A 12,749-nucleotide genomic window follows, 5' to 3' on the forward strand; every position below is an offset into this window, starting at 1 on the left:
ATGTCATTATGCAATAATAATCACTTTTCGTTTGCTTGCTCTTTTATTATTCAAGAATATTTTTTTTTTTCTTAATTTGTAAAACAACTTTCCTTAAAGTTGTTTTGTAATACACTTTATACTTTTTTAAAATAATATTTTGTTCATGTTTTTATTTCAATCCTAACTGATTTAAATTGCACATACAAACTACTTTTAAAGTTTATGCTTTTGTGTTTCTTTCGGCCAGCTTTTGTTCCGCGAACTTCTGCAGCTCCTTAATGCTTTGCAGGTTTTCCTCCCAGCCAGGGGTAACCCTCTGGGCATTCTTGTACCACCTCTCCAGGTTGGGGAACTTCTTCAGGTCGATCGGAGCCATTTCGATGGTGGACACGTTGGCCAGGATGACGATGTCAGCCACTGTCAGTTGACTGCCAGCCAGGTATTCCTGGCCCTCCAGGAAGGTGTTGAGGAAGTCGAAGGCGGAGTTGACCTTGTCCAAGGCCGCCTGATCTCCCGGCTTGCCGGTGCGGAAAATGGGGAAGTAGTAGCTGGAGATGGCGTCGTAGAGAGGCCCTATGTCGAAGAACAGGCGCTGGTTGACCACGGCCCGCGTCTTGGGATCCTTGGGAATGAGGGTGTCGGCCTTCCCGTACTTTTCCACCAAGTAGATGACGATGGCCCGAGACTCCCAGATGGCGAATCCGTTGTCCACCAAGGTGGGAATGGTGTGCTGGGGATTGATCTTGATGAACTCCGGTTTCAGCTGGTCTCCCGCCTGGGTGTTCATGAACTTGGAGTTCAGCTGGACTCCCACGGCCTTCGCGGTCATCTGGACAGCACGAGTGCTCGCGGTTCCAGGCATGTTGTAAAGATCCAACGTAGACATGCTGGTTTGTAACTCCTTGGGTGGATTGTAATTTCTGTGGTGGTTGGTAAAAAATTAACTGTTTGAGTAGCAGTTGGTGGCCCTTTTATACAGCAAAATTGCAAACAAATTATCTGTCATCCCTACGAAAAATTTTTAGCAATATAATGTGAGTGCTCCGATAAAGCACCACCAAACAAATGTCATTGTTTCACTTAGAGAAAAGTCTTCTTATTATTGATAGGAATTTACCCGATTAACGAATGAAAAACAAAATTTTAGTTTTACATTTTTGTAATTATTTTCAATAATCTAACGAAACATAATTATAAGATGTTGTTGTTGTAATTATAAATGTTGGTAATAAAAGAAAATGGTAAAATATCTTGTTTTATTAAAATTTACAAATGTTTATCTATACAATAAAATATTATATTCTGTTATGTTTTAATCTGCAAATCAGATACAAAATTTTAATAAAGTTATATTGATGCCTTTCTGAGGTCTTCTAGCTCTTTCCAGCAATATAACTTAGTTGACTAGCTTCTAGTTGACCCAGTGGTAGCTCTAAATCTCCGTTACTTGCGTGAATTTTATCTTGGTGATGACATTCAGTATTGGTACTTTATCGAAGCAATGACAGATAATTTAACTTGCAGTTTTGCTATATAAAAAGGGCCACCAGGTGTTTCTCCATCAGTTATTTCTTGCAACCCGACGCCAAGAACGTATAATCCACCATGTCTACTTTGGATCTTTACAACATGCCTGGAACCGCGAGCACTCGTGCTGTCCAGATGACCGCGAAGGCCGTGGGAGTCCAGCTGAACTCCAAGTTCATGAACACCCAGGCGGGAGACCAGCTGAAACCGGAGTTCATCAAGATCAATCCCCAGCACACCATTCCCACCTTGGTGGACAACGGATTCGCCATCTGGGAGTCTCGGGCCATCGTCATCTACTTGGTGGAAAAGTACGGGAAGGCCGACACCCTCATTCCCAAGGATCCCAAGACGCGGGCCGTGGTCAACCAGCGCCTGTTCTTCGACATAGGGCCTCTCTACGATGCCATCTCCAGCTACTACTTCCCCATTTTCCGCACCGGCAAGCCGGGAGATCAGGCGGCCTTGGACAAGGTCAACTCCGCCTTCGACTTCCTCAACACCTTCCTGGAGGGCCAGGAATACCTGGCTGGCAGTCAACTGACAGTGGCTGACATCGTCATCCTGGCCAGCGTGTCCACCATCGAAATGGCTCCGATCGACCTGAAGAAGTTCCCCAACCTGGAGAGGTGGTACAAGAATGCCCAGAAGGTTACCCCTGGCTGGGAGGAAAACCTGCAAAGCATTAAGGAGCTGCAGAAGTTCGCGGAACAAAAGCGAGCGGAAAAAAAGTAAATGGAAAGAATATTTTTATAATTAGCTGAAAATTTATATTATTGCATCAGAAGTTCGCGGAACAAAAGCGAGCTGAAATAAAGTAAATGGAAAGAATCATTTTTTCAATTAGCTTAAAATTCATATTATTGCATCATTTTTAGTCGTCTTAAATAAAATACAAAATAAAACACTTGGAGTTTTATTCAAATCAGTTAAATATTAACAGATAAGAACTTTTGCCAACAAAATCGATGCTTCTGGAAATAATTGGCCATATGATAAGAATATGTGGTAATCGTTATAAAACATTTTTATTTTGTTTGAAGACCAAGGCCATGAAAAATTGTACACTTCTTTTAATCTATAACTGCTCATAATAAAACAAAAAACTTCTTATCTACGAGTTTTAACTTTCATAAATGCTTATGGTAGGAGTACATTTATTTCTCGTTTTGATGAATACAAACTAAATTTATGCAATCTATTTGGATATAACTTGAGTCTAGATTAAGAAAAGGACTCATATAAATATTGCTTCATAATTATCTTAAGCTTTTCTACTTTCCAGCTCACTTAGTCATAGATGATTGCTGCTATCTATACGGAACGCATAAAAAGTGAGGTCTAATAATGACGAACACTATTACTATTATCTAGGTTTTGGCCGATAACACATGTGCTGTTTTGCTATATAAACCGGTATTCCAGATAGAGTGAAATCAGTTTTGGTTTTCCACTCGAACTCCTCAGTCGCTTCAAACGAAATGCCCAACATGGATCTCTACAACATGCCCATGGCTCCCGCCAGCCGTGCGATTCAGATGATTGCCAAGGCCTTGGGTCTGGAGCTGAACTCCAAGTTCATCAACACAATGGAGGGAGACCAGCTGAAGCCGGAGTTCGTCAAGATCAACCCTCAGCACACCATTCCCACCCTGGTGGACAATGGATTCGCCATCTGGGAGTCCCGCGCCATCGCCGTCTACCTGGTGGAGAAGTACGGCAAGACCGACTCGCCACTCTACCCCAAGGATCCCCAGAAGCGGGCTCTGATCAACCAGAGACTCTACTTCGACATGGGCACCCTCTACGACGCCCTGGCCAAGTACTTCTTCCCCATCTTCCGCACCGGCCAACTGGGCGATCAGGAGGCCCTGGACAAGGTCAACTCCGCCTTCGGATTCCTCAACACCTTCCTGGAGGGTCAAGACTTCGTTGCCGGCAGCGAACTGACCGTGGCTGACATCGTCATCCTGGCCACCGTGTCCACCGTCACAATGTTTTCGTTTGACTTGCAGAAGTTCCCCAACGTAGATAGGTGGTACAAGAATGCCCCGAAGGTTACTCCTGGATGGGAGGAAAACCTGCAGACTCTTGAGCAGGCGAAAAAGTTCCTGGAAGACAAGATCGCTGAGAAGAAGTAAATGGTTGAAATATGATAAGTTATTAATAAAAAATACTGCGATTACCGACTATATATTTGGTTTATATCTTATTCTTCGGAAAATATGTAACATGTAGGATTGATTTTCTTGATTGATTCCAGCGTAAATGTAAATGGAAATGCCTTTACTTAAAAAGCTGCAACCAACTATGTTTTTTAGGCTTTCAGTGGTTAGTGGTAATACTACTCTCCGCTAGATGGCTTTGAGCTTCCTTCGACTGGTATTGTTTGCCACGCCAATAGAAATTCCGTGGAATTTTATGTTAAGTGTAATATGAAACAAAGTCTCGGGTATCTAATAGTCGACTCACTCAAATAAAACATTTCCTCTAGCTTACAAATATAATATCTAATTTGAAGGGGTATGAATATCTCACCAATGCGATTAGGCGTCGAAAACTTTTTAAAATTTTTTTTAAATGTTTTGGGGCCCAGACAAATTTTAAACATCTGATAAGGCCGGCAAATATTAGTCGACTACTGACCGCTATTCTTAATAGGAGAATAAATCAAAGCAAGTGCGTAACTATGATTTATATGGGACGGCGATTACACTATTCAACAAAAATCTGCTACAAATCAATCAAATCTTGTTTTATTATTTGAATATACAATTAGTATTAATATAGGAACTTTCTTAACGGAGAAAATATTTACCTATATCTAAAAATATAGACTTATTATAAAATTTTATAACCGGTGACATCTGTGTCCAATACAATTGTTTTAAAAATAAAAAAATAAATTGTCGTACGGCTAGCTATAAAACAAATTCATAGCTATTCTTGCTCTAAAGTTTCTGTACTGGTAAATCCGGGTTACAAAAAATAATGTTTTATTTGATTAGTTTATTTGACCATCAGTGCAATGCAACATTTTTTATTCGCTGTACGCTCTAGCCCACTTTGACACAGCTAATTTGTGTTTATTTAACCCAACGAAAGGCATCGAAAGTGAGCTCTAAGAATGACAGACGATATTTGAATATTATCATGGTAATGACTGATAATTTGGTACCTATATAAGAGGAGGCGGCAGCCAGAGCCAAGTCAGTCTACTTTTCAGTCTACCCCACTGCATCACACGGAATATCCACAATGGTGACCCTCGATCTCTACAACATGCCCGGTTCCCCGAACACCCGAGCAGTCCAGATGACTGCCAAGGCTGTGGGAGTCGAGCTGAATTCCATTTTCGTGAACACCCTGGAGGGAGACGAACTGAAGCCGGAGTTCGTGAAGATCAACCCTCAGCACACCATTCCCACCCTGGTGGACAACGGATTCGCCGTCTGGGAGACTCGTGCCATCGTAACCTACCTGGTAGAGAAGTACGGCAAGCCCGACTCCCCGCTCTTTCCCAACGATCCCCAGAAAAGGGCTACGATCAACCAGAGGCTCTACTTCGACATGGGCACCCTCTACGAATCCCTGGCCAAGTACTTCTTCCCCTACTTCCGAACTGGTCAGGTGGGAGACCAGGAGTCCTTGGACAAGGTAAACGCTGCCCTTGGAGACCTCAACACCTTCCTGGAGGGCCAGGACTTCGTGGCCGGCAGCCAACTGACCGTGGCTGACATTGTCATCCTGTCCACCATATCCACAAGTGAAATCGTTCCTCTGGACCTCGCGAAGTTCCCAAATGTAGTGAGGTGGTACAAGAACGCCCCGAAGGTTACTCCTGGGTGGGAGGAGAACCTGGCGAGTCTGAAGCAGGCCAAGAAGTTCCTGGAGGAAAAGTTGGCCGAAAAGAAGTGATTTGTTTGCCCAATGGGAAGTGTAAATAAAGATTTATAAATGCATATAAGTTATTTGTTTTTTTGTGACTATATCATGCTGACTTTAGGTCACGCTTCCACAATCTGATTTGGAATACGGAAATCCCATTATTTCTCTCTGCGAGTTATATATTTCCTATCGTCTAGAACTAGTTGCTGGGGATGGTTGATAATTGTTTGATAGTCGAAAACCAAAGCAAAAGAGTTCCTGATAAGAACGAATCTAAACTTGCTGCTCAAGGGCAAGGAAGCCATGAGATCGTTAAGTCATATACGACAAACAATTTTATTCCTCAAACATAAAATAATTTCTAATTGTAAGGCTATCTCTTTTATATTACTAAACTATTATAAAGTATTCGATTTTCTGACCCCCTTAACATTGACCTCTGTCTTTTTCGCTCTGACGACCTACCATTAATGTGTAATTACTTGAGTGATGTATACAATCAAAAGCAATGACATTTTTAGGTAAATTTCAGTTGGTGGCCGTAACTTTAGCACGCATGTCAGCCTAAGGGTATATAGTATACTTAGTACATTCATTACCCGAACATTAGCTATACACTTCTAATTACTTTGGATCGTTATCACCGATAAGGCTGCCGCTCGGGAAAGTCGCACGACACTGGATGACTATATATGGAAATCGATTTGATTTCGGGCTCCCTTCGCTGTGGCTATAAAAGCTGTTGGAATTATTCCGCGGCGGTCAGTTGTGGGTAACAATCGCGCAGGACTTTCATCATGGACTTTTACTACCATCCTTGCTCGGCTCCTTGCCGCTCCGTCATAATGACAGCAAAGGCGCTTGGACTTGACCTCAATATGAAGCTATTGAAGGTCATGGACGGGGAGCAACTAAAGCCGGAGTTCGTGAAGCTCAATCCCCAGCACACCATTCCAACGCTGGTGGACAACGGATTCTCCATCTGGGAATCACGGGCCATTTTAATTTACTTGGTGGAGAAGTACGGTCAGGACGACTCACTGTACCCGAGTGATCCCGAGAAGAAGGCTGTGGTCAATCAGCGGCTCTACTTCGACATGGGCACCCTCTTCCAGAGCTTCATCCAGGCCATCTATCCTCAGATTCGGACCAAACAGCCTGTCGATCCCGAGGCCATGCAGAAAGTGGACAACGCCTTTGGGCTCCTGGACACCTTCCTAGAGGACCAGGATTATGTGGCCGGCGACTGCCTCACCATCGCTGACATTGCCCTTTTGGCCTCGGTCTCGACCTTCGAGGTGGTCGACTTCGATATTGGCCAATATCCGAATGTGGCCAGGTGGTACGAGAATGCCAAGGAAGTCACCCCCGGATGGGAGGACAACTGGGAGGGTGTCCAGATGATCAAGAAGTTCGTCCAGGATCAGAACCAGAACGATTGAGATGTTTCGTTTTGAAAACAGCTCATTGTTACCTTATATGGTTAAATTGTATAATATAATATAATATAATATATATATAAAATATAATATATAAAATATAATATAATTATTAATGAGAAATGAGATATACTTTTAAAGATAAAAATAGGTACGCCCCTGTCATACTCAACTAGATAAAAACTCAGAAAATAAAGCTGAATTGTTTGGCAAACACATTTTGATTATATGCCATATATGCAAGTACTTTTTCATTGTTTTTCCCCTTATCAACACAAGTTTTATTTTTAATTTTTGCCTTCTTGCTTTGGGATTTGATAATTCTAAATTTAGTATGAAAGCTGGGCGAACGAATTCGGCGTTGTTGTCAAATTAATAGGGTTTTAACAATTTTACGGGCAAGCAAACGTGGTTAATAACGTATTTTGTCTTTCGGTACTCACTGTATTGCCATTGTTAAATGTTAAAAAATTACTTCGCTGAGTCGCGATCTTTTTGTACTCCCAATCTGTAAAATGATGCATGGATCAGCTGTTAGAAATATTTAAAATTCCGAACTCTGACATGGTTCATGAAAGTGAAATGTGTTAATGTTAGCTTTGTAAATTCCCCCAGCGCCTCACGACAAGTGCAATTGCACCACTGCAGTGGAGCGCACGCGATGATTTCACTAAAAGTATCTACATATAAATCCACTTGGGCCCCTTTCCCCCCGGGAAATACGAGTGGACTGGGCCATTGACCGGTCGACTGTTAGAACAATCGCAGGCTTAGTTAGCTAACAAACGTGCTTCTTGTGGCATTGAGCGAATACAAATTACATGTGCAATTGCTAACATATTTTACATTGCTCAGTGTGCGCCATAAAAAGCGACAGAGGGTTGGAAGATCAATTCTAGAAGTAACATACCGCTAAGATTAAAATCTATATACGATGGTAAACTATAGGCAAGGATTTATTTATATACTATTTTGATACACCAATTCCATTGCCATTATATTTTTGCAAAATATTGCCTTCAAAAATAAGAGCAACTGATCCAATTTAAAATTATGTTTGGGTATCTCCGCACCCCCCATGTGACAGAAAAAGATGATCTCGTTTGTATAGCGTCATTAAAAGTATATTTTGCATTTCACCTAATTTACGAGCCAGCACTAAACCTAATACCCACTGGTCAACTCGGTCATCGCCTCCGAGGCCTCGGCCAACTTCTGCAGTTGTTGGTACTTCCGGATGGCGTTGCGCACGAATTCCGTGGCCCTACGCACCCGCTCCGGGGTCATCTCCTCAGCCAGCATGCGACCCACATCCTGGGCTCCTCCCGTGCGCAGGATGTTCACAGCCCTGGCGGGGATATCGCAGATCGGGGTGACCCTGCACAGGGCACTGGTAATGGCGCCGCCAAAGAGGATGATCCCTACGGCGGACAGAACCACGGCGGCGATGCGGAGGAGCGTGGACATCAGGACCGTGGGCATCAGACTGGAGACGAGGGCCAGCAGGGGATTCGAAGAGGCCGGCTGAGGAGCAGGTGCCGCCACAGTGGTGCTGTCCGACTGCCCAACGCCATTGGTGGGCATCAGGAAGCCCTCGTAGCCCGTCTGCACCACAATGGGTCCAGGGTATGGATAAATGCCGGGTGCTGCTGCCCCAACGGGAGCCGGATATGAGTAGGGAGCAAAGGCTGCTCCATACTGACTCACGTACTGCTGGAAGGCCTCGGGAGTGATCGAGTACACGGTGGTGGGATCAATGCTGCTCCCGCTGGCCACGTTGTCAGGCTGTGGAAAAAATGTTATATTTATTATTGTTATTACTTGAACAAATTTAAATGATAATAATTAGGAGGATTAAATAGATTTTAATAAATATTTATTACAATTATACAATCTATATATATTTATATATTATTATATATATTTTCTAACATAAAGTACTCAACCAATGACTGTTATTTATTTTCAATGCGAAAGAGCTAGGATCGTAGTAAATACTTATAGGATTTTGATCATCTGAATATTTGAACATAAAAAACTGATCTTGTGCATTGTCATTTCAAATGTTACTTAATAATCGGACATAGATTTTAAAGGTTACATTTGGTATAGTATTCTTATTAACTTACCACTGCTGCCTCCGAGTTGTCTGCGGATGCGGGGATAGTTTCGTTGTTTGTTGAGGGGGCTGCAGCCTGGGGGGCAGTGACAGTCTCTCCACTGCCCTCGACCAGGTTATCCGCCTCATCGACGGTGTTAGGCGTGGCCGCCGCAGGAGCTGCATCCAGAACTGGCACGCAGAAGGATCCCCGTATCGTGAGCACCAGGACCAACAGCAAGTGGGTTCCGCAGTCTTTCAGTAGCATCATCTTAGATCAATCTCGAAACAAAAACTGGTCCTGGCCAACACCCGATCGCTCCTTATATAGCCTCGCTCGATCCGCCATTTTGACGCCTCATTTTGCAATAAATATGTCAATTCCATGAAATCCCAAAGGTCCCTTTTTCCTAATCCTCCGCACAAAGCATTTTTCCCTAGCTTACCTGGCAGGGGAAACAGGTAGAAGATGCCGTGGGACCCCGACACCTGAAACATAAACGTCCTGGCTAATTACCACTGTACCGGACCGGCCGTGTCCTTGAAGGTCCTTAGAAATGTCAGGCACGCGATGAAGTCGTGACTGTCGAGAAATGTTTGATGCAAACACGTCGAGTTTCAAGTTATGCCAATCAACGCCCCCGCCCCTCAACCATCTAACTTTATCAGGCGCTCTGAATTGGAAAATCTGCTGGCAATCAATAAAAAAGGGCAAGGGAAAGCAAGCATAGCTAGGGACATTATGTAGACGAATAATTTTAGACACGAATGAAGGCATTTTGGCCGTGTTTTCGGGACCGCCCACCTATGCTAGCCCACCTCCCTGGTCGAACAGGTGAACACTCGGGCGGTCTGTCGTCCCTGGCAACGTTCGTTATGAAAACTAAACGAAAACAAATGCCCCCCAAAAGACAGCAGCGACAGCACAGCGCTGGCGAGACAACATGCTCTGAAAATTGGAAAAGTCAGACGGCGGATACATCCGTGGACAGCGACGTCGGCAAGTTGGGACAGCCGAGGCAGATTCCTAGCCGGATAGGATCCTACGCAGCATCAGTGCCAGCCAGTCCCTCAGGGAGACCTCCATCAGTTCTCAACTGACGCGGCTCCGAATCGGAATAGAAATCAGAGCCAAAGTCAGAACAGGACTCGAACTCGGCGACTCTCGACGACATACTGGGGAACTGCATAGACATCGACTCGGTGGCCGTGGTGCAGCACAAGCTGGTGCACAGAATCGTGTGAGTAGGAGTGGTTCCGGTCCGGTCCGGTCTAGTCCAACGCCTTATGTGCATATTCCATAATGAATAAATAAGTGAGTGCAATTAAGTGCGGGCCACCGCACAGCGATTACCATTTCCAGTTAGGAATGCCCCAGGGAAACTGTTTCGAAGGCTCGCATTCCCTCTGGGATTTACGCTAGACTAATAAATCTTTATAGTTATTTTAGGCAGATTAAAAATATATTTGCCAAGTTGCAAAACGAATCGAACACGGATCTTTAGAATTGTACATGCATTTTTAAAGAAGTCTTTGCATACTTTTAGGGCTTTTTTTTTTAAACAAAACTGAAAAACAAAGAATAATTTAAACTAATTCTTAAACAATTTCCGTCCCAAGTAAAAAACATATGTAATAAATATGTATATAGAATAAGGTTTATTTTTAAAAAAATATACATAGGTATTCTTAAGATTTTAGTTTTTTTGGGAACAAAAATTAAAATCTGTCTTCAAAAAATTGTATTTCAAAACATAGGAAATAACCTACCGAACTTCAAAGTCGCATTGAACTTTTTTTACCCAAGTTTTGCAATGTCTTAGGACCCTCGCAAAGAACAATTAATAATTAACTATATGCAGTCGACTAAAATCGATGCATTGATTATTTTGCCTTGACCACCAATTTTTTTGGGGCTGCGTGTGCCAAAGAGGCCGTCTGATGTTGGCATTCCAGTTGCGGCCAATGGGCGACACGAAGCGTATTGTAACCGAATTCGTTTATTGCCTGCTCCTCAGAGGTGGCAAGATGTCGCCGCCCGTGCTGTACTACCTGCCGCCCAGTCCGCCCTGTCGTAGCATCCTGCTCCTGGCCAAGATGCTCGACCTGGACTTCGAGCTGAAGATCGTCAACATCCTGGAGGGGGAGCAGCTGAAGCCGGACTTCGTGGCCATGAACCCGCAGCACTGTGTGCCGACCATGAACGACGAGGGTCTGGTGTTGTGGGAGAGGTGAGTCAGCTCGTCAGACCTTTCTTGACCCAAATCTGAAATACCTACCTTGCAGTCGAGCCATTCTGTCGTACCTAGTGGCCGCCTACGGAAAGAGTGACGAACTCTACCCCACGGACATTAGGGTGAGGGCCTTGGTGGACCAACGCCTTCACTTCGATCTGGGCACCCTCTATATGCGACTCACGGACTACTATGTAAGTGCTCTGTACCCTCAAAAAGTGTGGACTTACTATGATATAATGGTTCTTTAAGAAAGAGGTTAAAAAATATCTTGAAGTCCATAAGAAATGTCTTACTTTTGCATTTTCCAATATATTTTTTAATATTAATTTTATGTACAACGTAACAAAACCTAAAGAAGTTCAGATTCACTTCATATAAAAATTGCAAGATATAAAACAAAAGAGATCGATCTAGCCAAGAAATGTAGCCAGCCGATTCAGGGGCTGGAATCTTGAGATAGGGAACTAGACAAGTGGAAGTGTAACCAAAATAATTATACATTGTAAAGTAACAAACAACATTTTTTACATATCTTCCTTTTTTCCAGTTCCCCACAATGTTCATTGGAGCCCCCCTGGACGAGGGAAAGCAGGCCAAGCTGGCGGAAGCCGTGGGTTGGCTGAACTCGATCTTGGAGGGCAGGCAGTTCGCCGCCGCCGAGCACTTCACCATCGCCGATCTTACGCTTTTGGTGACCGTTTCCCAGCTGGAGGCCTTCGAGTTCGAACTGCGACCCTATAAGCATATCCGCCAGTGGTTGGATCGCTGCAAAGAGCACATGGCACCGTTTGACTACGAGGAGCTGAATGCCAGCAAGGCCAATTTGCTGGCCGATATGTTTAAGGCCAAGATGAACCAATCTGTAGGATCATAGAAATGTTTGGAGGAGTGTTGCTCCCGTATAAAAATGTATACATTATATATCAGTTGTGTAAGTGTTGTATTAAATAAAATTGTTGTTCTGTGAATCAGCTTTCAGAAAGAGAAAAAACATCAAGGGTGAGGTAAGAAGAAAAGTAACTTTTAACTAAGGATAGACAAAATAATAATAAATAAGAAGAATAGTTTAATAAAAAGTATGTCGTTCTCCCCAAGAAACTGAGATCTTCATTTTCCACCGGATTATAAATAGTATTTAGGGCGAAGAGTCTTCTTAAACTCTTAAAAAAATGCGCAATAAATATTTACAAGTTTTAAATTTTTTAAAAAAGTCAAAACTTTAGAACATTTTTAGTTTTTAGAATCAGCCCAAAAATGACTGCGATAAATTATTCAGCTTATTAGCTGTCCAAAACAGTGTGTCTTAGAAGTTTCTGCCTTGCCCCTTTTTACTTTTGAGGCATAAAACTAATAAGTATCAATCAACCGGGCCAAAACGTATTTCAAATGTAATTTTCATCTGAATTGGCAGTTAACTTAATTGAGTTTCAGTCTCCGAAGTGTGACAATCTAGATGAGTTGACTGGTTCAAAGGGCCAGAGATGAGCTGTGGTTAACTGGCGCCCGGTCGCCCACAAAAAGTCGACATGACACACATTTTAAAAATACCGCCACCCAAAAACAGTGTCCAAAGGATGC

At 43.2% G+C, this 12,749-nt stretch overlaps 5 protein-coding genes across 7 annotated transcripts; 3 read left to right on the plus strand and 2 right to left on the minus strand.

Moving 5' to 3' along the window:
- Nucleotides 1-132: 132 nt before the first annotated feature.
- LOC108027267 (glutathione S-transferase D7-like) lies at nucleotides 133-922 on the minus strand. Its single transcript, XM_050888775.1, has one exon. It carries the CDS (start codon nucleotides 866-868, stop codon nucleotides 203-205), a length of 666 nt encoding a protein of 221 aa, XP_050744732.1. The 5' UTR covers nucleotides 869-922; the 3' UTR covers nucleotides 133-202.
- Nucleotides 923-1,567: 645 nt separating this feature from the next.
- Nucleotides 1,568-5,470, plus strand: LOC108027269 (uncharacterized). Of its 2 annotated transcripts, none has more exons than XM_017098644.3 (2): nucleotides 1,568-2,210; nucleotides 2,939-3,701. In XM_017098644.3, exons 1-2 carry the CDS (start codon nucleotides 1,588-1,590, stop codon nucleotides 3,648-3,650), a joined length of 1,335 nt encoding a protein of 444 aa, XP_016954133.1. In that variant the 5' UTR covers nucleotides 1,568-1,587; the 3' UTR covers nucleotides 3,651-3,701. The 2 variants fall into 2 exon arrangements, with proteins under 2 accessions (XP_016954133.1, XP_050744734.1); XM_050888777.1 differs by lacking the exon at nucleotides 1,568-2,210 and adding an exon at nucleotides 4,713-5,470 and having other exon boundaries at nucleotides 2,966-3,616.
- A 638-nt stretch (nucleotides 5,471-6,108) lies between these two features.
- LOC108027028 (glutathione S-transferase 1-1) lies at nucleotides 6,109-6,896 on the plus strand. Its single transcript, XM_017098224.3, has one exon. It carries the CDS (start codon nucleotides 6,195-6,197, stop codon nucleotides 6,837-6,839), a length of 645 nt encoding a protein of 214 aa, XP_016953713.1. The 5' UTR covers nucleotides 6,109-6,194; the 3' UTR covers nucleotides 6,840-6,896.
- Nucleotides 6,897-7,935: 1,039 nt separating this feature from the next.
- On the minus strand, nucleotides 7,936-9,234 carry LOC108027057 (uncharacterized). The gene is made up of 2 exons (XM_017098266.3): nucleotides 8,966-9,234; nucleotides 7,936-8,621 (listed from the first exon to the last, which is right to left on the minus strand). The coding sequence occupies exons 1-2, from the start codon at nucleotides 9,203-9,205 to the stop codon at nucleotides 8,001-8,003; spliced, it is 861 nt and encodes a 286-aa protein (XP_016953755.1). The 5' UTR covers nucleotides 9,206-9,234; the 3' UTR covers nucleotides 7,936-8,000.
- A 116-nt stretch (nucleotides 9,235-9,350) lies between these two features.
- Nucleotides 9,351-12,233, plus strand: LOC108027064 (glutathione S-transferase D7). 2 transcript variants are annotated; one of them, XM_017098273.3, is made up of 4 exons: nucleotides 9,351-10,175; nucleotides 10,953-11,165; nucleotides 11,221-11,362; nucleotides 11,719-12,233. In XM_017098273.3, the coding sequence occupies exons 2-4, from the start codon at nucleotides 10,963-10,965 to the stop codon at nucleotides 12,043-12,045; spliced, it is 672 nt and encodes a 223-aa protein (XP_016953762.1). In that variant the 5' UTR covers nucleotides 9,351-10,175; nucleotides 10,953-10,962; the 3' UTR covers nucleotides 12,046-12,233. The 2 variants fall into 2 exon arrangements, with proteins under 2 accessions (XP_016953762.1, XP_016953761.2); XM_017098272.3 differs by lacking the exon at nucleotides 9,351-10,175 and having other exon boundaries at nucleotides 10,900-11,165.
- Nucleotides 12,234-12,749: the final 516 nt, after the last annotated feature.

Source organism: Drosophila biarmipes, chromosome 3R (genome assembly GCF_025231255.1).
Source record: "Drosophila biarmipes strain raj3 chromosome 3R, RU_DBia_V1.1, whole genome shotgun sequence".
Taxonomy (NCBI): domain Eukaryota; kingdom Metazoa; phylum Arthropoda; class Insecta; order Diptera; family Drosophilidae; genus Drosophila; species Drosophila biarmipes.